The 24,669-nt window shown below is 39.3% G+C and overlaps 1 protein-coding gene across 1 annotated transcript; it reads right to left on the bottom strand.

Annotated features, from left to right (window-relative positions):
- Positions 1–16,984: 16,984 nt before the first annotated feature.
- LOC109103500 (leucine-rich repeat and transmembrane domain-containing protein 1) lies at positions 16,985–23,005 on the bottom strand. Its single transcript, XM_019116908.2, has 2 exons — positions 20,982–23,005; positions 16,985–17,749 (listed from the first exon to the last, which is right to left on the bottom strand). The coding sequence occupies exons 1-2, from the start codon at positions 21,382–21,384 to the stop codon at positions 17,271–17,273; spliced, it is 882 nt and encodes a 293-aa protein (XP_018972453.2). The 5' UTR covers positions 21,385–23,005; the 3' UTR covers positions 16,985–17,270.
- Positions 23,006–24,669: the final 1,664 nt, after the last annotated feature.

Below are 24,669 nucleotides of genomic sequence, written 5' to 3' on the forward strand. Positions count from 1 at the left end.
ATACCTCTTCATTCACTGCTACGAATTGATGGCGGTCATATAAGTACGATTTAAACCATGCTAATGCACTTCCATTAATGCCAACAAAGTGTTCTAGTCTATGCAAAAGAATAGTGTGGTCAATAGTGTCGAACGCAGCACTAAGATCCAATAGCACTAATAGAGAGATACAACCACGATCAGATGATAAGAGCAGGTCATTTGTCACAGGTCACTTTAGCTTGGGTTAAACTAATTAATTTTACTTAGCTGCTGTTCCAACCATGCTAATTATGTCTCTATTTGTTTCTCTGTTTCTGCTGGGATTTACATCCTGTGGTAACTAGGATTTACACAAGCTTAAGTCTGGATCCAGAACACCTGAGAAGAGATGATGCCAACCCCTCAGAGGACCTCAGATGATGCTAACCCTGAAACAACATACAGAACTACCAAATTTTGCTATAAGTTTGATTGCATCATATAATAATTGCTGTTAATAGTGTCCATTGTCCATATGGTTACGTCGTAATTGATTTTTCTGTACATTTCTGCCATAAACTGACAGTCACCACTGATAAGCTACTACTAAATATTGTAGAAACTTAATTTTCTGTAAAGTTGAAAAGCACTATACAAATATACTTGAATTGAATTGAATTGAATAGAATCATATTATAAGAGAAAATAAAAATGAGATCACCCTGCTTTTATGCACATCTTGAAGTATCGCATCAGAATTGAGTGATGGAAACACTGAATTTTGAATAAACGAGCCTCAATTCACAAAAAAAGTTTTTTACGCTTGCTTGGGGTGGTTTTAAAAGTTTATGTGAATAATGGGAGATGAAAATACATTTAGCAAATAAATTCCTTTGAGTGAAACAAAAAGTCATGTGACTTTGCGCTATGGGACTTTAAATCCTGACTAACCAGCAGACCGATCTTGTTCCACAGCATCTGAAATGTTGTTATATGGTCATTTGGAAATGCACGAGCAAAGTCTGTAATCAAAGTATTTCTGTATAATTGCCTCCCAGAACTGTTAAACAACTGTGTTCCCAAACAGATGCAAGTAATGTATTATATAGGAAACGTATTATATTCAGTAGCTTCTCCTACTTTTCGTAGTGATGTATAGTGCCAGTTTATCAGGAAGTGATGATTTTGTTCTCTTTGACTCGTTGGATGGAAATGGTGCTTGTTCACAAATGTTTTGCGCGGTATTCCAATTTTGCGCATAAGTTAAATTCGCAACTTTGGATGGAAACCCGGCTAGTGTTCAAAAATTAATCTTTACTTCGTAAAAACACAAATTCACAGTCAACTGAGCATGGAGTACAGGTACAGTGAATGCTCTACAGGTCTTTCTTAGCATTAGCAGGTAATGGGAGGAGCTGTTTTCAGTATGTAACAATGAAGGTTTCCATTACACTAGACTTCAAGCATGCAGACTTACATTGGACCCCACAACGAACATAGACAACAAGTGTGGGTTCTATATCTCATATATACTCGGGGACACTATTCAGGTCTCTATTGAGGGCCAGTTACAACAAATGTGTTTTTTATAACTATGAATTGTTAAGAATGGACGATAATCACTAATTTTACAGCATTGTTTACAGTAGTAGTTCTGCAGTTTATTCAAATTAAATGGCAATCGTATCCACCCTTTCCCAAACGAGTCTACTGCCTTTTAAATTATGGATGACATGGTTTGAGGAACTTCCACTCAAGAAGTCAAACAGATCCTTTTAAATAATAATGTTGCAAATAATCCTTATCTGCCCATTTGACTGAATGAACTGTAAACTTTCAGTCAAGAAAATAATCTAGTGCTTGGAATTTTAACTTGATATTGGTATCACAAGAATATATGTGACAAAGTCTCTTTTCAGTTTGGTGTGTTCTTTTTCTTATTTTATTTTTTGCTTTTCTGTGGAAAATACAGCACATACTGCACTCTTGTGGTAGCAGTATGAAAAGTTCACTGGAATGCAGTCTCCTTTTCTTCCCAAATCCTCATTCAGGTCTCGTTCCTAATGTTTTCACATGGGCTCCTAATGTAATGTAATAAAAGAAATAAAATTAATAAAAGAGAGTGTCCTTTTTCACTTCTAAAACCTATCAGCAGTGTTTACTTGAATGCCTCTGAAACAGGGAAATATAATTTGTTAACTGTCAAAATGACAGACAGCATTTTAAAATATATATTGTAATGATGCGTCTACTGTGGAGGAGACGAAGGAGCACAGAGACGAAGGGGATTAACATTCATCACTCTTTATTTATCTAGATACAGTTGCACACGGAACAAGCAGGAACACACACGTAGAACGAGGGACTGACAAACAATACCGGACACTAGACATGGAAAGACACAGGGCTTAAGTAATAGGACTAATCAAGTAAATTAACGAGAACCAGCTGAAACAAATTAACATAACTGACACGAGGGAGTAACAAGGTAAATGGGAGAACATGGGGATAAAAACGCAAGACACGGGAACACAGGACTGACATTACTCCCCCCTCCCAATGGGGAGGGAAGAATGGCGCTCCGGAGGACCCTCAGGACAGACCTTTATGGTACCTATACCTATTTGTATCGTAAAAAGCGCTATACAAATAAACTTGAATATGGGACAGCAGGCCTCCTCCAGTGGTACCCGTTCCGGGACCCATAGCGGATCAGGCAGTTCAGGGAGCCATGGCGGAGCAGGGAGCTCAGAGTACCATGGTGGACCAGGCAGTTCAGGAGGCCTGACCTCGGCCCAACCTCTACAGACGGATTCCTATAAACCCTCAAAGAAGGCACCACTGGAGAAACAGAGCGAGCAGGCGTTTGACGGGCATTTTTCAAACTGCTGGGGTGGAACCCTGCACTTCAGCCAATAATAAACAGGTCGGACTTGTGTGCAAAACCAGTCAAAACTTCCAGTTCAGCTGTGGGGGCAGGCTGTTCAAACCGCACCTATGCTTTGACTGTCAATCACTGGTGTTGTCGTTTTAAATCAGCATCATTAGCGTTTCAGTATTTTAGTGAATGTGATCTATGCTCTGATTTTAAATCGTAATTTTGTCAGTTCCTGAAAAGGGTCATAGCCTCGATATTACACAGCAGTATAAGTAAATAGAAACTCGGTTGATAGAAGGACGCACTTATTGCATGGATGGAGCAAGAACAATGTAAGTGTGTAAAATACATGCACACAGTTCAGTTGAATGGTAAAAATCGCCCTCTTTAACAGTGCAGTTAAACTAAATGTACGAAGCTAAAATAACCTCAACATTAACAACAACATTGAAATAAGAGCACATGCATTTTACGTACATCTGGCTGATAGATCAACCATGATTTATCTGTCAATCAGATGCATTTAAATCAGGTGCATCACTTTTTCTGTGTGCGTGCTTTGGGTCTGTGAGCACATGGGCATATAAACAAGAAAGTCTATGTCAAGTCAAGTCAAGTCACCTTTATTTATATAGCGCTTTAAACAAAAAAGATTGCGTCAAAGCAACTGAACAACATTAATTAGGAAAACAGTGTGTCAATAATGCAAAATGACAGTTAAAGGCAGTTCATCATTGAATTCAGTGATGTCATCATGCAGCTCAGTTCAGTTTAAATAGTATCTGTGCAATAATTTGCAATCAAGTCAACGATATCGCTGTAAATGAAATGTCCCCAACTAAGCAAGCCAGAGGCGACAGCGGCAAGGAACCAAAACTCCATCAGTGACAGAATGGAGAAAAAAACCTTGGGTTGGGGGGGGGTTCAGTTCTCCGGTGACCAGATGAAACCAGCTGTTCAATTCCAGGTTGCAGCAAAGTCAGATTGTGCAGAAGAATCATCTGTTTCCTCTATGTATGACCAGACTATTTATTCACATCCAAAACGAGACAATATGAACATTACAGAGCGCTAAACACTTTCATTCGTACTCGAAGCCGGAGGGCGCTCTCACACAGAATGTCCAAAACGCCCTAGTAATGCAGGAAATCCCTAAAGGACAAAGGCATCCCGCTATTGCTGTAGCTAAAAAAAAAAAAAAAAAAAAAAAGGTAATTTCGAGGTAATAAATATAGTATATGAATAATCCAATGCTAATTGAGATAACATTTAAAACAGTATTAAAATTTAAATATTCTGCCTTATTATGTGTTTGTATAAACCAATTCAAAATTGTCATCAGGAAATACAGAAAAAAATATTATATAATACAGATTATTGTTTAACATCCAGCAGTGTATTTAATTTCTTATCCAATTATACATAAGAAAATATAAAGCCTGTCAATTAGACAAAAGTCAAAAGTTGTTGTTTTTTTTGTGTGTGTGTGTTTTTTACATTTACATTTATTTTTTTTACATTTCTGTGTGTGTGCGTTTTTTTTTTTTTTTTTTTTTTTTTTTTACATTATTACCTTATTGAAATCAAAATTAGGAATTGACAAGAATCGGAATCATTAAAATTCAAACAATGCCCAACCTTATCCAACCTTACTGCGAACCGGTTCTTTTTGGACAGATCGGCTCACTGAACTGGTTCAAAATGCAGATTCATCGGTTCATGATGTCATCAAGCAACAACGTCTCTACACATTTATTTTCTAACAACTCAGTGCCATGTTGTATCAATGAAAAATTCAAATAAGTAATAAAATAATGTGTAAAAGCATATTGCTGATTATTGCCATATAATTCACTTAAGTTAATGGTGTTTGTGGTTACAGTTTCATTTGTGCATCATTTATGTCAGATATGACTGACTGACCAATATTGACTAGCCAACTTGGATAAATTTTCCTAAAAGTTTAACACCTACAGCACACATTACAGACATTGATGCACAAACGCAGATATGTTCTTCATGTCTACTGTATAAAGAATGAATAAAACAGTCTTATAAAATCCTTGATTTCGCTTAAGAAACTTTAAATGTAATATGCATGCACAATAAACTATTGTAAAATTTTTTTACATCACTCAAAAGAAAGGTGTTTGCAGGTTTTAATAAAATGTAAATTAATAACAGTCATAATAAGCATATGTCCAGTACGATCCTCAGGCTTGCACAGTATCGTCAACTTACTCATCAGAATCTTCGATAATCCTCTGTAAATTTCGCCATGGCTCATTCTGTTCTTTTTGAGTCGTCGGTAATCCCCAGCAAACTTTGACATTTGGTTGAACTGGCTCATTCAATTCTTTTTGAGTTGGAAGCACTGATCTATAATAGAGAACATTATATCTATAGATCAGTGGTTGCAAGTGCTACTTCAGCTGTGCGCCCTGCGTCATCAACCCGGAACTAAAGTTCAATTCAGTTCGATTTGTGAACCGGCTCGACCGGTTACTTCCTGAGAACCAGCTCAAAAGAATGATTTGTTCAAGAACTGAACATCACTAACAGGAACACAGGACTGACATTAGTAGCCTATACCAGATAATGATAGAACAATTACAATTCATGCTACATACACGTATGGTACATAATATGGACTTACAGATATTACTGCAATACTATTTAACTGTAGTTGGTTGATGTGGCTCATGTTAAATGATGCTTTATTAACAAGGTTCGGGAGGAGCATGTCAGATACTTAGCCTAATTAGCACAGGTGGAGCACACTTAAGATAATCAACACCAGGGGCATTTTTTGTTTTTTTATTTTTTTTTGGGTGGGTCAGCAATAAGTGTGTGTTTGATTAAAAAAATATTTTTTTTGTATTTTGGTGTGGTTTTGTATTACTAACCTTATTGTAATCCGCTATTCCATTGTATTCCCTGTATTTCATATATGGGAGTAGGAGTACTGACTGAGCCATATACAACACTGTAAAAAAAAAAAAAAAAAAAAATTTAGATGTGACCAGTCACTAGAAAATTTTGAGCTGGGAATGTAGATTTTTTTTTACAGTGAAGACTTCCTGATTCATTATTAGGACATTCATGTTTATCCTTTGACGATACCACTGCTTTTTCTTATGAAATGTACGTGGAAATTGGCAGACAATTAAAACAACATAAGGGTTCAATGACTGCAATGAATCTTGGGAACACAGTGGTATTGTGAGAGGCTGTCTACGTTCTATTCTCACCTGACCGTTGCTCATTTGCAGACCTACTCCTGCACGACAAAGAAAAAATGTTGTATATCCATCTACAATGAAATATAAATTATTATTTTTATTACTATTATTTTTAGCTTTTATAATCAACAATACGGTTGGTTATACATCAAGTCACCCCCTGAAAATTTATTTCATTTCAAATCATTTAACTAACCAGCTAATATTCATTAAGAATATAAACAAAACATGTATTAATGTATTTGTCTATTGGCAATGTTTAATCTGTTCTATATTTATTTCTATTTATTAAAAATAACAACATGAATTATCAATTTGCCACTTCTATAAATCAATTACTTAAAAAAATCACAAATCCCTTTACTCTACTCATCTCATACTCTAATATATATATCATGGTACACTAATGATTCATTATTACTAAATACAAAATTATATTTAATAATACAAAACAAAATAACTCCACATGATGTTTCTCTCTCTGTGCCATTTAGTGCTTTCAGACAATGATGTGTGTCTTTAATCATGTCTGTGCATGGCTGCATAATGTAATGCCGAAATACACAATAATGTTTTAAATTTTAAAAAGTAAATTAAAATAAATCATGATCATTTTTTAAAGTATGTTTTCATGTGTATTAATCGCTTCATTTTTGTTGGAAGAAAAAACAACTCTCACACTGTGATAAGGGCTGAAGGTGAATGCAGTGAAGACGTATTGGTATTGGATGATAAGCCGAACTGTGTATTGGTCCAGTAACATTATGTAAACTGCAATTACAAGAACTGCACCGATGTAGATGTCATATCATAGCAATCCATCAATAAATGCACACACACACCTTGTACTCTCTGATGTTCGCTCTGCTCGACGCCCCTGTGGATTGAAAAAATGTGCTGAATCCATGCAGACTCAGATCAGGGGAGGAGCCGAAACTTGATGCAACTTGCGGCCGTTTCAAATGAGTTTTTAAAGGGGACTGAAGCGATCACAAATTAATTAATCAAATAATTTTTTAGGGGGGCTGGCCAGAAGTTTAGGGGGGCTGAAGCCCCCTAAAAAGGGCCTAGTGATGCCCCTGATCAACACTAGGGTATAAATACAGCTGACTTACCTCTATCCATTGACGGTTTATCAGCATTCGGTTTGTCTGGCTCTGCCAGACACCGCCGCCGAGCTCCAGTCTTCACTCGCTTACTGCTTCGACTCAACCTTTTACTGCGGCAAATCTTTCTTAGTATTGAACTCCCTGTCAGGTGCTGCAAGAGCTTTCCCGGTCGAGTGAATGTTTTCTTTCAACTAACGGTGTTGCTTGCCCGTCCGTGCAGTGAGTATTGAACTCCCGTCGAATGCTGCAAGAGCCCTCCCGGTCAAGCAATCTTGGCCTTTTCGACCGACTACCGGCGATGCTGACCACTGGATGCTGGCAAGAGCCTCCCGACTACACAACCTTACTTTTTCAATTCTTCAGTCAGTGAGGCTTACCCGTTCAAAGCAGCGAGTATTGTGCTCCCGTTGGACGTCGGCGAAAGCCTCTTGGCCAGACAACCTGACTTTTTCTTCTCCAATCCAACCATACTAGTCCGTCTCCGAGTACGTCCGCCTTAGAAATTCTCAGGCTAAATTCCCCCACGAACCACTATCTATTTTTAGACGAAATAGAAAAAAAACACCCGTCACTCACTTCTGGTTCCAAAAAATCATCTCAAATCCGTCCTGCAATTATCAGGTATCCCAGCAGGAAATTTCTCTAGCCACTCTTTACATTGGGGCAGCAACATCACCAGCCCAAAAAGGCCTCTCCAAACAGCAGATCCAAACTCTAGGACGAAGGTCTTCAGAAGCTTATCAAAGCTACATCAGGACCAATCAGTTTCACATTAAAGAAGCCCACCAAACCCTCATCGGTCACCACTAAAGTTTATATATATATATATATAAAAACCTTCACTGTCTGGCCAAATACTGGCCAGTCAACTTTATCTTTCCGTCTTATGTTCGGAGAGGCTTACCCGTTTGATGTCGTGAGTATTTACCTCCCATCAGACCTCGGCGAGAGCCTTCCGTCTAGACAACATTACTTTGTCCTTTCTACGGTCGGCGAGGCTTACCCGTTCGACGCTGCGAGTATTGAGCTCCCGTCGGATGTCGGAGAGATTCTCCTGGCTAGACAACTTACTTTTTTCATCCTATGGTCAACAAAGGCTTACCCGTCCGACGCTGCGAGTATTGAGCTCCCTTCGGACGTCAGCGAGAGCCTCCCGGCCATACAACCTTACCTTTTCCTCCTACAGTCAGCGAGGCTTACCCGTTCGATGCCTTGAGTATTAAGCTCCTATCAGATGCCGGTGAGAGCCTCCTGGCAACACAACTTTACCTTTCTGTCTTACGTCCAGAAAGGCTTATCTGTTCGATGCCTTAAGTATTGAGCTCCCATCGGATGTCGGCAAGAGCCTCCCGGCTAGACAACCTTATAACCGTCTCATGTTTTTCTAACACAAAACTAGTTTGCCTAACAACAGTTTAATAGGGAAAATATGCTTACCAAATGTGTCAATTATTCTTTTATACACCCATGAAAACAAAAATATCACCACACAAAAAGAAAATACAAGAAAAAGACAATCAATCACATTATACAAAACAATGTACAGGTCCTTCTCAAAAAATTTTCATATTGAGTGCATAACTGAACATAATTATTTGAAGGTTGACTTTTTTTGTATTAAAAACACTTTTCTTTTATTGGTTGGATGAAATATGCTAATTTTTTGAGATTTTTGGGTTTTCATGAGCTGTATGCCCAAATCATCAGTATTAAAACAATAAAAGACCTGAAATATTTCAGTTGGTGTGCAATGAATCTAAAATATATGAAAGTTTAATTTTTATCATTACATTATGGAAAATAATGAACTTTTTCACAATATGCTAATTTTTTGAGAAGGACCTGTAATGGATAGGTGCATTGCAGAAAATGGGCATTAGGTTGCACAGTTCAGTAATGTGAAAAAGTGGGTGTGTGCGAGAGTCTTATCCGAGGGTAAAAAGTTCATCAGACAATGTCCAATGTTGAAGTTGTCCCTTAGCCGAATGAATAATCCAACTATGGCGATGAATTCACTCCAAACAAAAAAGTTCACAAGCTCCAGACACTTCGAAAATCAGGTATAGCTATAAGTAAGCCAAAAAGACGCAAGCCTACATCCACCTGGGCTTTAAATCCATATTTAGCTCACGACATTCAGTGTTAAAGTCACCGATAAAGGGTCCTTCTAAAATACATACAAATAAACTGTATCAACCTTTTAACATCAAACCCAACACAACTTTAATTGCTCAGCATATATCAACACACATGATCAATAATGTCTTGGCAACAAATATCATTAACAGACAAGTTTTTAAGTAAACAGGAAAGAAAACACATCCTTACTTTAAGTTGAGCTTGAAATACAACATTTCCCAACCAGGACATAGGACAAATGCAGTCAAGCCATGCTTTCTGCTACCGCTATTCTGCTAACTTCCTCTACTGCAGCACCTTTACTTAAGGAGCTAATTTAGGTGCCATAGCACCCCTAGCAGTAAGGAGGAAAACTGCAGACAAAATACTTAGTAACAGGCTTGTCTGTTACAACCTTACCTTTTCCTTTCTACGGTCGGCGAGGCTTACCCGTTCGATGCCTTGAGTATTGAGCTCCCATCGGACGTCGGCGAGAGTCTCACGGCCACCTAACTTTTCGTTCCTTTTTGACGGATGGCGATGCTCAGCCGTATGACATTAAGAGTCTCGACCGCCTGCCAAACACTGTCCAAATCTTTTCCCCCCACCTGGTGAGGCTTACCCATTCAATTTCCTGAGTCCTGATCTCCCATCGGATGCTGCAAGAGCCCGCGCAGTCGGGTTTTCCTTTTCCCACTCCCAGGCCAGCAAGGCTTACCCGTCTGATGCAGTTGAGTATTGTGCTTGCATCAGATGTCCGCGTGAGTGCTCCCGGTTGGGTTTCTTGACTTGCTGCCCACAAACAGGTCTTATCCATCTGATGCCATGAGTATTGATCTCCCGTCAGATGTTGCTAGAGTCCTCTTTGCCGGCGGCCCAAAGCCTGTTTATCTGCTCAAATGAGAGGACCTACACATCCGTCGTCCCGAGTCTCGATCTCCAGTCGGAGGCTTCATGGGCCCTCTCGGTCAGTTATTTGCCCTGGTTGCCCACTGATTAGCAGGGGCTCATCAGCCAGTAGGGCCCGTATGCCAACACCGTGACCTATTCCAGTCGAGGCAACTGGGGCCCTCCTGGTCGGGCTATTCAATCACGCTGCTCCTCCTTCATCGGCCGGTAGGGCTCATCCGTTCCAGTGCAGTGAGGTGCTCTGGTTGAGCAACGGCTCGAGCCCTCCCGACCGGGCGCCCCAAATCACGAAGTTTGATACCAGCAGCTGGTAGGGCCTACATTTCCAAACGCATAAGTCGCTCCCACCGGAGTACATAGGCTCTTCCGGCCTGCCAACCAGCTGACTTTCCAAATATCAGCCCCCACCAGATCTCAATGCTATTGTGGGGGGGTCCTTAGTCTGGCAGCTGTCCCTTTGCTATTGCTTTTTGGGGTGGGTGGGTTTATTTTAGGTTTGGGTGGGTCCCGAGCTTGGAGCCCTTCCCCGGACAGCACGCCAAATATGCACTATAATACTTCAACTAATTATATGCAAGTGTGAACTCGTGAAATGATGTTTTATTAACAAGGTTCGGGAGGAGCACGTCAGATACTTAGCCTAATTAGCAAAGGTGGAGCACACTTAAGATAATCAACACTAGGGTATAAATACAGCTGACTTACCCCATCCATTGACGGTTTATCAGCATCCCCCCTCCACACCATCTCCTCCACTTAGAGTTTATTTTACACGTTTATATGGGGGGGTACTCTAGATTCAGGCCATTCCCGGGCTCGGAGCCCTTCCCCGGACAGCACGCCAAATATGCACTGTAATACTTCAGCTAATTATATGTAAGTGTGAACTCGTGAAAATGTGGAAAAAACCAATTAGAGCTTGAGATCAGTAGAATACAAAAATCACTTGAGTTCCACATTAAAACAGAAAGTGCTAGCCTGGTCTTCTTTATACTATTTGTTGTAAATTATCTGTATCTCTGTTTCAGGCTCTGAGAATAAGAGTGTGGTTTTGGCCAGCAGCGCCATTCATTTGTTGGATGAGAGAGAGTCGGCTATCGCTGCAGGTACCACACTCGTCCTTTAACCTTGCATAAATATCACTTCTCATTTTACAGAATCTTACATTTTTGTTGTTGTTTGTTTTTTTTTTATTTTGTGCACTGAAAGAATATATATATATATATATATATATATATATATATATATATATATATATGAGAGGGATTGTGAGATGGAGAACTTAAGACATAATCCATGTGAGCAAAAAGTAACACTATACAAACAGTAGGAATGGATGAAAGGAAAGAGAATAACACAGAGAAAATTAGAAATTGTCTGCTTGAACATAAGCCTGGAGGGGCACTCACTCACTTACACACATACACGCACACACACATACCCTCATGCACAAATGATTCATGTTATAACTGACAGAGAAATGAAGATGAACAGACAGATTTTCACCCTCTACAGCACATGATTAATTGTTTTGATGGAACAGAAATACACACAACTAAAATCAAGTTCTATACAGTGTTTCATGTTGTTTATTGTATATATTTTACATTTTATGTATCTTTTACATCTTTTATTATTATGCTTTAATGCTAGTAACTAATGAACATATTTAACAATTTTTTTTTTTTTCATACAGGTACATACACATACTGTATACCACAGATATATGACAAATTAAGCTTTCTGGTTCAGTGAGTGTTCGTTGATTTGAAAACAATAATTATATATATTTCTTAAAATAATTTTCTTACAGTGCTTCCGATGTGATACGGCTCAGTTTTGCATGTTCATTGCAGCACACAAATGCAGCCTGACATGCTGATGACAGAACACTTTTGTGTAACTGGGGCATGTGTGCGTGTCCTTGATGTGTTTTAAAGGCCAGTTTACAGGATTTTTACCTATAATCACAACTTGAATGTGATTTGTGCTTGATGACAGCCATAGCATTAAATTAAAATTGAATTATTATTATTTTTATTGAATTTTTTTTGTTTTTTGTTTGTGTTTGATGTGAGTTTTTGAGTTTATTTATATTCACTGTACTTACCAAAAAGATTGCTTTTATGATGATGATGATAACAATAATAATAATAATAATAATAATAATAATAATAATAATAATTAACATTGTTATTTAAAAAATATTTTGAGATTTTTAGCATGTATAGTATGTTGCACCTTGCAGAACATGTAAACTTTACTAATGTACAATATATTGCTTAGCTCTGTGCTCTGTTGTTGTATAACATACATAGATCATATCTGATAGGTCGACCTTTTATATGCACGTTTATATAATCTTGTATATTCCATCACAAGCCATCTATATCACTATTTCCTACTTGTCATCTCATTTCTCAAGAGCTCAGATTCTCTTTTTCCACTGTTTATATCTGTATATTTACATGGATCTGTCTACATGACCTAATTATGAACTGATCATCCATTCATGATAATTTATCATATTTTTGATTAAAGATCTTAAATTATGCAATAGACTGTAAATAACTTGTGTGACTTTGTGATTTCTGTTTCACGAGCAGAATTGCAATATGTGTATTAGAATCAGCCATTCATACAACTGTTTTCCCCCCTGTTTAGGAGAAAAGGGGGAAACAAGTGAAATAGGATAGGATTAAAACACACAAGTGTGATATGTTCACATAAATCTTTGGCCTAACTAAAGCTCAGTGGGAATTAATGTTGCTTTATCCATAGAGCTGTAATAGTGTAAACAGCAGTAGGGGAGTATCCCCTCAGTTTTCAGTCTTATCATTTTAAAAGTTACAATAGATAACAGAGACTGTACGAGGGGGCAACGACAGACCACATATTGAAAAATTAAAAGGCAAGGTTGCATTGCTTAATATGAGAGCTGTGGGAATGGATGTCCTGCAGTTCAGTTCATTCGAGGGATTACACCTGAAACCTGATTGTAACCCTGCACGCAATTAAAGAATTTTTTTTTTTTTTTTTTTTTGAGAACTAATCAGGAACTTTGTGCCTTAACTACACAATCATTCTCTTCCCAATTTGCAATTTATTTCACAAATATTTTCCCAGTATTGAAAAAAAAAATAATAAGAATTTTCTTTGCCTTGAAATAAGTTTGAAATCTGTAGTAGGCCAAAAACTGTGAGCTGGCTACAATTTGGCAGCATTGTGTTGGCCAGTTAAAGGGATCATTTACTGCTGGCAAGATGAGCCTTATGCAGTAGGAAGGCTTTTTTTTTTTTTTTTTTTTTTTAGCTACATGAGTACAGAAAAAAAAAGGAGAAAATGGGCCGTGGCATTGCCTTTCAGTAGGGATACTTCAGCACCCATAATGCACTACACTCTTAAAAATAAAGGTGCTTCAAAAGGTTCTTCAAGCGATGCCATAGAAGAACCATTTTTGGTTCTACAAAGAACTATTCAGTCAAATGTCTCTTTCATATAGAGCTGTCCGATGAAGATTCGGCTGCGCTGCCACCCTCCGGGATCCAGAGATGACAGCTATGCTTTCCCGGGCCATCGAGAGGGTGGAAATCTCCACCATGTCCTGAGCCCTCGAGGTGGGATGATTGGTTTCTCGAGGTGGATCGTGCTGGTTCTCAGCGCCCCGCCCCAGTCAAGTCAAGTCAAGTCCAGTCAAGTCAAGTCAATTCAAGTTAGCTGAATTAGGAAAACAGTGTGTCAATAATGCAAAATGACAGTTAAAGGCAGTTCATCATTGAATTAAGTGATGTCATCATGCAGCTCAGTTCATTTTAAATAGTATCTGTTCAATCATTTGCAATCAAGTCAACGATAAAAAACCTTGGGAGAAACCAGGCTCAGTTGGGGGGCCAGCAGTTCAATTCTAGGCTGCAGCAAAGTCAGATTGTGCAGAGGGCTCAACTGGTCCCTGTGGTCTTGTCCCGGTGGTCATCTGAGACAAGGTCTTTACAGGGGATCTGTATCTGGGGCTCATCTAGTTGTCCTGGTCTCCGCTGACATCCAGGGCTGTAGAGGTCGCTGTTTGGCACCCGTGTTCAGACCTTTTGAAACTCCATGTCTGGTCCCTGGACGGGACACAGAGGTTCTAGGTGACCTACCCCAGGAGCTAGTGAACACCATCACTTCGGCAAGAGCACCGTCTAAGAGACACGCTTACGCCTTGAAGTGGAACCTGTTCATCGAGTGGTGTTCTTCTCGCTGAGAAGACCCCCGAAGATGCCCGATTGCTGTCGTGCTTTCCTTTCTGCAGCAAGGACTGGAGCGAAGGCTGTTTCCCTCCACCCTCAAAGTCCAGGTTGCCGCTATTGCTGCGTACCATGACCCCGTGAATGGGAAGTCTTTAGTAAGTAAGTAAGTAAAGTTTATTTATTTAGCACATTTATCACAGCAAAGCTGACCAACGTGCTGAACAAAGTCAAAGATAAACATAAAATAAACAAAACAGATGATACAGTAAAACAATGTAACATAGATAAAATCCCATTAAAATGCCTGGGAGTAAAGATATGTTTTCAACTTCATTTTAAAAGTTGTAATAGAAGGTGCAAGGCGGATGTCCAGTGGCAGTTGGTTCCAGAGACCCTTAGTTTTTAAGTGTGAACGAGGGACAACTAAGAGAGCTCTATCAGAAGATCTTAGAGATCTGGATGACTGAGGAAGACCCAAATATAATGAATTACAGTGTTCAACGTGGGAGGTAATAAAAGCATGAATGACTTTCTCCAGGTCATTAAAAGTTAAAAATGATTTCAGTCTTGAGATTATCTGTAACTGATAAAAACTGTTCTTGACAACTTTATTAATTTGCTTAGTTAAGCAAAGTTCAGAGTCCAGAATGACACTAAGGTTCCTGACCTGGGATGAGACTGAGGAGAAATGCTTGCCAAGCTCATTTATGAGACCACTTCTCAACTTTGGGGGGCCAAAGATGATTACTTCCGTTTTATCTTCATTTAGTCGAAGAAAGCTATTGGACAACCATTTCTTGATGTCCCCAAGGCAGGCCAATAAGGGTTCAATGGTATCGCCAGCTTTCAATGGTATGTACAACTGGGTATCATCAGCATATAAATGAAATGAAACATTATGATGAATCCATGAGAACCGTGGAAGGCTGGGTTCCATATTGAGACCTAAGAAGTACTCATATGTGTATAGTCCACGGTATAGCCTTAGAGCCTGTGTTCCCCCAGCAGACTTCTGCCTTCCCAAGAGGGTTTTCATCACCTCAATTTTCTCCATATACACCTAAACAGGTGCTATATGTGTATTTGCTTCCAAAAACTCCTTCGGGAAGGATGGGGCTTCCACAGCATCCCTGTTCCAAGTGGAACAGGTACGTTTTCCCAGTGTTATCCAATCTCATATAGTGAGGTAGTGCTTTGACAGTGGTGAGTGGAACTACTTGTTCCGAGCCCCGGGCTACACCAAATAGGGGTGCAGGCGGCTCGCACAGGGCACTGGAAGGGGCAGCACCCATGGCGCTTTGGTAGGGATCCCGATTCGTCTGTCACCGAAGTGACGTCGAGAGTGACTGACTGAAAGGGAATGTCTCGGTTACGTACGGTAACCCTCGTTCCCTGAAGGAGGGAACAGAGACATTACATCCCGTCGCCACGGTTGCTGTACCACCGCTGAGCCGCCGGGTCACCGGCTTGGCTCCTCAGCGAAAACCTGGTATGCATTGCACCTACTGCCTTATTATACTCACGCTGTGATCAGCAGCAGCTGGGTGATATGATTGAGTTGCAATGTGCATTGGCTCGTTTAGTTTACACTCAAAGTAGATTGGTCAATCGTGATGTCTCTGTTCCCTCCTTCAGGGAATGAGGGTTACCATACGTAACTGAGACGTTTTATAATCTGAAGAACCTTTTTTTGCCACAAAGAACCTTTTGTGAAACAAAAAAATTCTTCAGATGTTAAAGGTTCATTATGGAATCATTTAGACCAAAAGGTTATTCTATGGCGTTGTGAAGTACCTTTATTTTTAAGAGTGTATGTGCAGGTAACATGGTGAAAAGGTACACATTTCTAATTTACATATACTACTAATACAAAACTGTTTGAAATTCTAAGAACTTGTACTATAAAATAGAATGAGTGTTTGTTTAGACTGACAGATATTTAACTGCCTTTTTGCTAAAAGTATCAGCTGCTGTTTTTAATCTAAAACATGCATGTGCGGTTGTTCGACCAGCCTGATTTTTTTTTTTTTTCTAGCCTAATTTAGGTGGAAGATACATGAAGATGAAGATACATATATACTCACACTGTGATCAGCGGCAGCTGGATGCAATAATTGCATGCCAATGTGCATTGGCTCGTTTAGTTTACAATAGTTTACACTCAGTCCTTATATTTATATATATATATATATATATATATATATATATATATATATATATATATGTATCTTCATACATCTATATATATGAAGATTTCCAATGCAAAAGCCTCTAAAAGACATCTTGGTCAAAAATTTGACAACGATACTGAGTGAATGCTCTCCACATATAGTATATGTTCATCAAGTACATCTCACTTCAAATGCGCTAAATTCCAACCTCAAGCTTTAATTCAGAAGTACCAGTACTTACATAGAAACCTATACATACTAGCCAGAAAGAAATTAACATTTTAAAGAAAAACGTCAGATGTACTTGGAGGCTTTTACATCTGAACTCTTCATATATATATATATATATATATATATATATGTATGTATGTATGTATGTATGTATGTACACTGTATACTCTATATATGATCAAATAGAAATGTGCTTTTGAAATAAAAACTTGATGGAGATTTACGTGTTTCCTCTTTCAGGTAGGACCTGTATCTGCATAATTATAAAATAGCTGCCCAGGGGCATTGCCAATATGGGTGCCAAGTACACAGACTTGCCCTAAAAGGAACTTTGTAGATGCACAACAGTATGTGAATAATCTGGAGTGTATCCTTGATGTGTATTTGCGCTTCATGTACATCATATGATGCTGATCTTCGCGCTACTCCAGAGGTTCCTTGTGCTCCTCTCTTTCAATATTTTTCCGCTCATCTCCTGAACCCGCCTCTTTTGCTTTTTTCTTCAGCTCCCTCTGGTACTTGGCATTAATTGCTGCATATGCACATCCATAGACAGCTGCTGCCAACATCATCAAGCACACAATTCCACAAACTACTCCTGTGATGACCACTGTGGCTATAGCGTGTCTGTAGTTCACAGGCCGGGTTCTCTGCTTGGCCTCACACTCAGGGAATATCGCTTCTCCTGAGGGGCTGAAATCACCCCCGGATGGTGATCTGGGGCTTGGATGGAGTTGTCCGCTGAGCATGCGATGCTTATTGTCCAGGTAGTGGATGTTGGCGAACAGGTAGCTGTAGCTGGTGATCATGCAGGAGTGGAAAAGTTCATAGGGAATGTGCCGGAGGTCTCGTTCCAGCATGAGATGAGGCTGGACACATGTGACGCTGTCGACCACTCCACCTAAGAACAAGAGAAAGTGATGAAGCTGAAATGGCTAACAAATGGATTTTGTCTTAACTATATGACTTTTCACATTGAGCTTAACCCATCTTCGTTCTAAAGCCTACTTTTAACCTTGGGTAGAGGAATATTTCACACTTGTAATTCATCAGCGGTCTTAGTGCCTCTTTTTACCTGGGGAATGTAAAATCTGAAATGTAAGCTTATGAATACCCAGGATAAATTGTTAATTATGAGCAGTGTACTGTAAAATTGAGTTATAAGTGTACTTAATTTTGCTTACCCCGAGTTTAGAATGATGCAAGGTTAACTAATGTAAAAAGCCCTTATGTAAAGCTCAGGACTGGTAACCAGAGAACTGCTCTTTCTATCCCTGCGTGGAGCAAGCCATGAACAAAACTGAGCAAAACAGTGTAGATGTAGATTTAGCAGAATTGTTTGTGTAATAAGTTTGTTGACGGTATGTGAAAGTCGTGGAAATAAATTCCACTATCCCAGTCATGAATTAAACAGCGGGTCACCCCATGCTCCAACCTTTCAAATAAACTCACGGCAGTAGTTCAAAAGAGACATCCAAGTTGGATGCAAAAACTTGTTCCATGATTTGCCGACTGGAGGGATAATCCATGGATCTCTAACAGGTGCAGCCCAAATCTGGAGCCTACTCCCGATTGCCAGCTGCATTAAAACTGTACACCAGCTGATCAACCAATCCAATTGTGAGATATGCTGTAGGATATCAGAGCGAATCTGTCAATTTAAGGTTAGATCAGAACAGTGTTTATAACAACACAAAGAGCCAAATTCTACGAAGAGGCCCAAGATAGGACTAATAAGGTAACATGTTGATTTATGTATTGGGAGGATAAATATAGTAACACACCTAGCTAAAACAATGTCTATTGGTCAAAACACCATTAGAGATGTGTCTAACAGACGAATTTAAAACCCCATGACATGAACAAGTCATGTCTGTAACCACTGGAACGTTGTTCATTCCATTGTCACCTTTTTGGGGTTTTAGGCTTCCTGGCCTTCATGTCTGCTGCCCATCTACCATCATTAGGAAATAAGCCATCTAGTCTCATTCTCACATTTGTTTTCTTTTCTATTTACTTTAGTTTCTTTTCTTTTCCAATGAGAGTTTCGTGTTCTGAGTTAAGTTGTGTTGTAAAGCCGTGTCTCCGAGTTCAACCTCATCTGCGTCCACCACCCAAACTTCAACCAGGTCACAACTCTGCAATGTTCTTCAGCAAACGACCCAATGAGTGAGTACCAAAGACATCACTCCGGATGACTACTAGACCTCTAGTGAATCAACAACCTTGATGGTCTGCAAGGACGCCATAAAAAGGGAATACTTATAAACATGGGCAATGCAAGTAAACCTTCAGATTCTAGCTGAACTTGGGGCTGTTTCATAAAAGACGCTAAGAAAAGTGGACATTAACGTCCAAAACCTTTCTTAAAATAACGTAACAAATCAATCAGGACTAAAGCAGTTTCATACACAAAAATTTAAGTTCACGCAATCTCACTAATTCGATCCAGGTTCAATGAATCAGGATAATTTGATGTGCACGCTTATTGTTAAGCAGCCCTTAATGTAGATCATGGATCAAATCGATCCACCATTGCAAACAGCGAATATTTGTGCTTTTTAATGCATTTGAAACATTGTGTTTTCCTCTGTGCATAACTGACACATCACAAATATATTTTTCATCTGTAAATGTTAGAAAGTCATGCAAATATATCCATTTTGCTGTCAGGAGTGGGTGAGACTTACCCAAGTGATGAGCGTTGCTGCACGCAAGCGCACTACATGGACTGAGCGCAATAGAATAATGGTGCAATAATTCTGAATAAAATATGCACTCTGCTAAAATATTTGTTGTTGGACATTAAATGTGATGCATGTAGAATTTTAATCCTACATATAAGTTTATTTTTTATCATTGCAGTAACTGTAAATCAAATGTAAGCTGCTAATACAGCCCTGCTATCTTAAATGAGTTAATGTGTGTTCCTCTTATCAGTTAAAATGTAGTCTGATTTATATTATTTATTTTCATTTTTAATTCACTGGTTTTAACTTAAGTTTAGTGTTTTTAATGCTTTAATGCTTTAAAGAGCAATTTTAGATGGTACTGTTTTAATCTTTTACTAATAACCATAAAAGGTACAGCTGTCATAATACCAGACAGTAAGGCTGCATGGCACCATGCTATGTTAAAATGTCTTCATCCTATTTGGTAAACTTGTTTTATGAAACAGGCCCCTGGTGCATTTAATATGAAATTTAATAGCCTCATTGAGAAACGAGGGTTAATTAAATGTCTGATGGTTGTTCAGGTCTAAGAAATTGCATATATAACTATAAACTGGGGATTTCACATTTTCACTCTCCAAGACTCATTCTTTTCTCACTTTCTCTATTTTTGTAACTTCTGTAAATGTGTGAGTGAGTGAGTGTGTGTGTTTGATTAGTTTATATGTCTTTGATTAGTCCAGTAAAGTCTTATATATATTGAAAAAAGAGGCATCTTGTGTTTTGTGCTTACAAGTTAATGTTTTAAACTGCCAAGCTTGATAACAAGCTAATAAATAATGTTTTCAAGATACTTTAAATATTAATTATCCATTGCAGAGTTGATGTTATACAGTCCATTCAATGAATTGCTGGAGATTCAGTTGATCAGCCATAGAACAGTGATTCTGTCAAAATTCCCTATAATATCATAATTCCCTTTGAGCTAAATCTACTTGTTTCCTTTTCAATGCGATTAACTCATTCACGCCTACCTAGAAAAGAATGGCACTGGCGGAGTGCAAGACAGGGCACTCAAGCTAAACTTTACAAAGGGCTTAACACTTTATTATAATTTTTTCTTTGTGATAGAAAATGAGAACTTATTCTGACTTTTTGCTTTTATTATTTAATAATATACTGTATAAAAATAATAACAATATATACATATATTTCAGCAGAATTGTCATAATTTATAACTATTCTTACTTGCATCCTTCATTTGAGAAAAACAATTTTTTTAGCTATGTATTAATGTTATATATAATATAACGTATAATATTATATATATATACACACAGTATATATATATATATATATATATATATATATATATATATATATATATATATATATATATTCTTCTTCTTCTTTCTAGCAGTCACAATAAACACTCTATTGTGGATTTGACCATTTTGTTACCTTTGAATGCAAATGTCTCCAACCATAGTTTGAGTCCTATCAGATGACAGTCACATCTCCAAGGATTGCCCTTCAGCTGCAGAACTTTAAGTTTACCAAGAGCCTCAAGGTGTATGCGGTCCAGCTTAGTTAGCCGATTGTAATGGAGTGACAGATGGGTCAGAAAGTGGAAACTATCAGCAAGAGCTCCTGGTAGACCACCTATGGTGTTAAAGGACAAGTCCAATATGGTTAGATTTCTTATTGAAACCAGAAGGCGTCGATCAACTTCCCGAATAGAGTTATTGGCCAAGCTGAGGACCTTTAAGCTTTTAAGTCCCAAAAGGGAACTTGGGGAAAGCGTTGTGATTGTATTGTTTGCTAGGTCCAGAATTTGAAGTTGTGGTGTCTCTCGAAAGGACATGGAGCCCAGGCCTCGCAGACGGTTATTTTGAAGATACAGCTCCAGGGTGTCTTGATGAAGTTTATGTGGGATATCATATAATCCTCGTCCTCGGCAGTCCACCACTTTGGCATGAGTGTCACATGAACACTCCTTGGGGCAAGAGGAGACTGTTTGTAATAATAGCAGGCTGGATAATACAAAGACCGCACCTGGTGAAGAGATAGAAAAACTAAATAAATTAGCATTGGATTCATTTTGTCTTGATTCTTAGCCTTTTGTGCTTCTTGTACAAACAGTATATTAATTTAGATGACACAATCATCAGACATGAAACAGTCTCTTACAATTCGGTAAGTACAAAAAGTACAAAAATGGTGTCATCATCTGTCAATAGCTGTTGGAAATTTTCATCCATTCAACTGTTTATGTCCCTTAAGCAAACTAAAAGTCTACACATTTATACCAGATTTTAAAGGGCAATAAGGCTGTATATCCTCTTCATAAACCTGGATGCTAACCTAGATACTTTTTAATCTATTTGGGAGGAAACAGTGATCATTGGCCCTCTCCTTCTGTCAGCCCCACACGTGGGGTATTTTTGGATGTAGTGGCTCACATTTTTTACTTTCCAACATTCCAGTTGTGCAAATGTGTAAGGACTGTACGAGCGAGGATATGTGAAGATTTGCTGGCTAACTATCTTTTGCAGAGTGAGGCATCCTCTTTGAAGGCTCCAGTCTTGCTGTCTAAGCTTGACCCGCTGCCCCATATGCCTTGTCAATCACCTCACGGATAATTAGCAAGTCATATGTGGCAGCAGGTCCGGCTGTTTGTGCTCTGCACACAATGAGAAAGGGAATGCAATTATGCCATGCCTCAGACTTGCCTGTGTGCCTTTTTCAGACATAAGAGTTGATGACGTATAATTCAGGCACCTATTTATACTCACGGGCAATCTGTGTGTAATGTCATATCATAGAGACACTCTCTAAGGTAGTTACAATCAATAATGTCAAGATGGACTGGTTTCTGACAGTAGACTTGAAAGATGCATGCAGTGTTTAAATTGCTTCTTATCACCGTGTCATGTATTATGGAATGGAGGTGGAATCTTTAGATGGTGCTGAGGCTTTTGGGAGTGGACTTAATAATAATAAATAATAATTCATTACATTTATATAGGGCTTTTCTGCTTTTCTAAGCACTCAAAGCGCTCTACATTGTGAGGGAGTATCACCTCATCCAACACCAGTGTGCAGCATCCACCTGGATGATGCAACAGCAGCCATAGTGCACCAGAACGCCCACCAAACAACAGCTTATTGGTGGAGAGGGGACAGAGTGATGAAATCAATCAGTAGATATAAGGATTGTTAGGAGGCCATGATGGTCAGAGGCCAGTGGGTGAATTTGGCCAGGTTGCCAAGGTCACACCTCTACTCTTTTCGAAAGACATCCTGGGATTTTTAATGACCACAGAAAGTCAGGACCTCGGTTTAACGTCTCATCTGAAGGACGGTGCTTTTTTGACAGTAAAGTGTGCCCATCACTATACTGGGGCATTAGGACCCACACAGACCACAGGGTGAGCACCCCCTGCTGGCCTCACTAACACCTCTTCCAGCAGCAACCTAGTTTTCCCAGGAGGTCTCCCATCCAGGTACTGACCAGACTCAAACCTGCTTAGCTTCAGTGGGCAAACAGTCTTAGGCTACAGGGTGATATGGCTGCTGGCTAAATCTCCCCTGGGAGTGTATAGCTCACAGGTGACTACAGGGCCTCAAGTATGCTTTGCTTCTTATCAAATTGCTGAACCAAGTGTTGCACATAGTGAAGGAGAACAAGGATTTGGACTTGTTGATTGTGCCAATGTGGCCCAATCTGCTGTGGGTAACCCTATTTGTAACCCTATTGGACACACCTTCTTGGAAGATTCTTGTTAGGTGCGACATACTCGTTCAGGTTTGTGGGATGGTTTGGCACCTGCAGCTGGAGAAGTTAAAGTTCACTGTGTAGCTCCTGAATGGCTCTCAGTGGAGAGTCTCTCCATAATCACCATAATGGTGCATGCGCAGAACATTGTGGTTTTACAGTCTCAGATGGTGTCTTTTTGCACCATTATGTTCTTAAGAAACTGCTTTGCTTTCCAGGGCATATTTTTTGCAGTTTCAACAAGAGTGTTTGAAAACAGATTTACTTATATCTCAAAGTCTATGATGTGGCTATAGCGGCTGGTCATAACTTGCTGAAAGGATATATGACGGAAGGATGTATGCCAATATGCCTTTATATATATGCCATTATTTATTTAGGCTAATGAGATGCCACAAGTCAAGTGTTTAAAGGAGTCATATGACATTGCTAAATAGAATATTATTTTGTGTATTTAGTGTAATGCAATGTGTTAATGCAGTTTAAGGTAAAAAAAAAAAAAAAAAAATAAAAAAAAAAAAACCTTATTTTCCACATAAAGTAGTGACGTGACATTCAGCCAAGTATGGTGACCCATACTCAGAATTTGTGCTCTGCATTTAACCCATCCGAAGTGCACACACACAGAGCAGTGAACACACACACACACACACACACTGTGAACACACACCCGGAGCAGTGGGCAGCCATTTTATGCTGCGGCGCCCGGGGAGCAGTTGGGGGGTTCAGTGCCTTGCTCAAGGGCACCTAAGTCATGGTATTGAGGGTGGAGAGAGCGCTGTACATTCACTCCTCCCACCTACAATTCCTGCCGGCCCGAGACTCGAACTCACAACCCTTCGATTGGGAGTCAGACTCTCTAACCATTAGGTCACGACTTCCCTTTGCTCCACTATGCCCCGCCTTTCTGAAGCGCGTCGATTTTATAAAGCTCATCGTTCTGAAAAGCAAGGTGTACACTGATTGGCCAGCTATGCAGTGCCTTGTGATTGGCCAAATGCCTCAAGCATGTGATGGAAATGTTATGATTTATGTTATGCCCCTTACCATACTGTGATGCCGTGTCCTGGCGCAACGAGACAAAAAACAATAAAACCCATTACAAACAAGGCATTGGATGCATCCAGTGGGGCAGGGGCAGGGGCAGGGGCAGGGGCGGAGTGGGGGGGTGGCTAATTGGGCTTAAGCCCCGAATGTTCTGTCAAAAGCCCCAAATCTTTTAGTTTTTTTTTAAATAACTTCAACTTTGTTTCATTTCCTCTCAGTCTTTCAGACTGGAATGGCAAAAAATGAAACAAAAGCTCTATTACCGTGCGTGGTGGCGGACGGTAATGCATCGTGCATCACTCAGCTAGTTTGCCAACTGCCAAT

Source organism: Cyprinus carpio, chromosome A8, assembly GCF_018340385.1.
Source record: "Cyprinus carpio isolate SPL01 chromosome A8, ASM1834038v1, whole genome shotgun sequence".
NCBI lineage: Eukaryota > Metazoa > Chordata > Actinopteri > Cypriniformes > Cyprinidae > Cyprinus > Cyprinus carpio.

What these genes read in the sequence shown, in the direction of transcription:
- LOC109103500 (XM_019116908.2), bottom strand. Translation starts at nt 21,384, where the DNA reads ATGTCCTTTCGAGAGACACCACAACTTCAAATTCTGGACCTAGCAAAC. An exon ending in GGAGACATTTGCATTCAAAG is followed by an intron (nt 17,750 to 20,981) that starts GTAACAAAATGG and finishes TCTTGTTCTTAG; the next exon opens with GTGGAGTGGTCGACAGCGTC.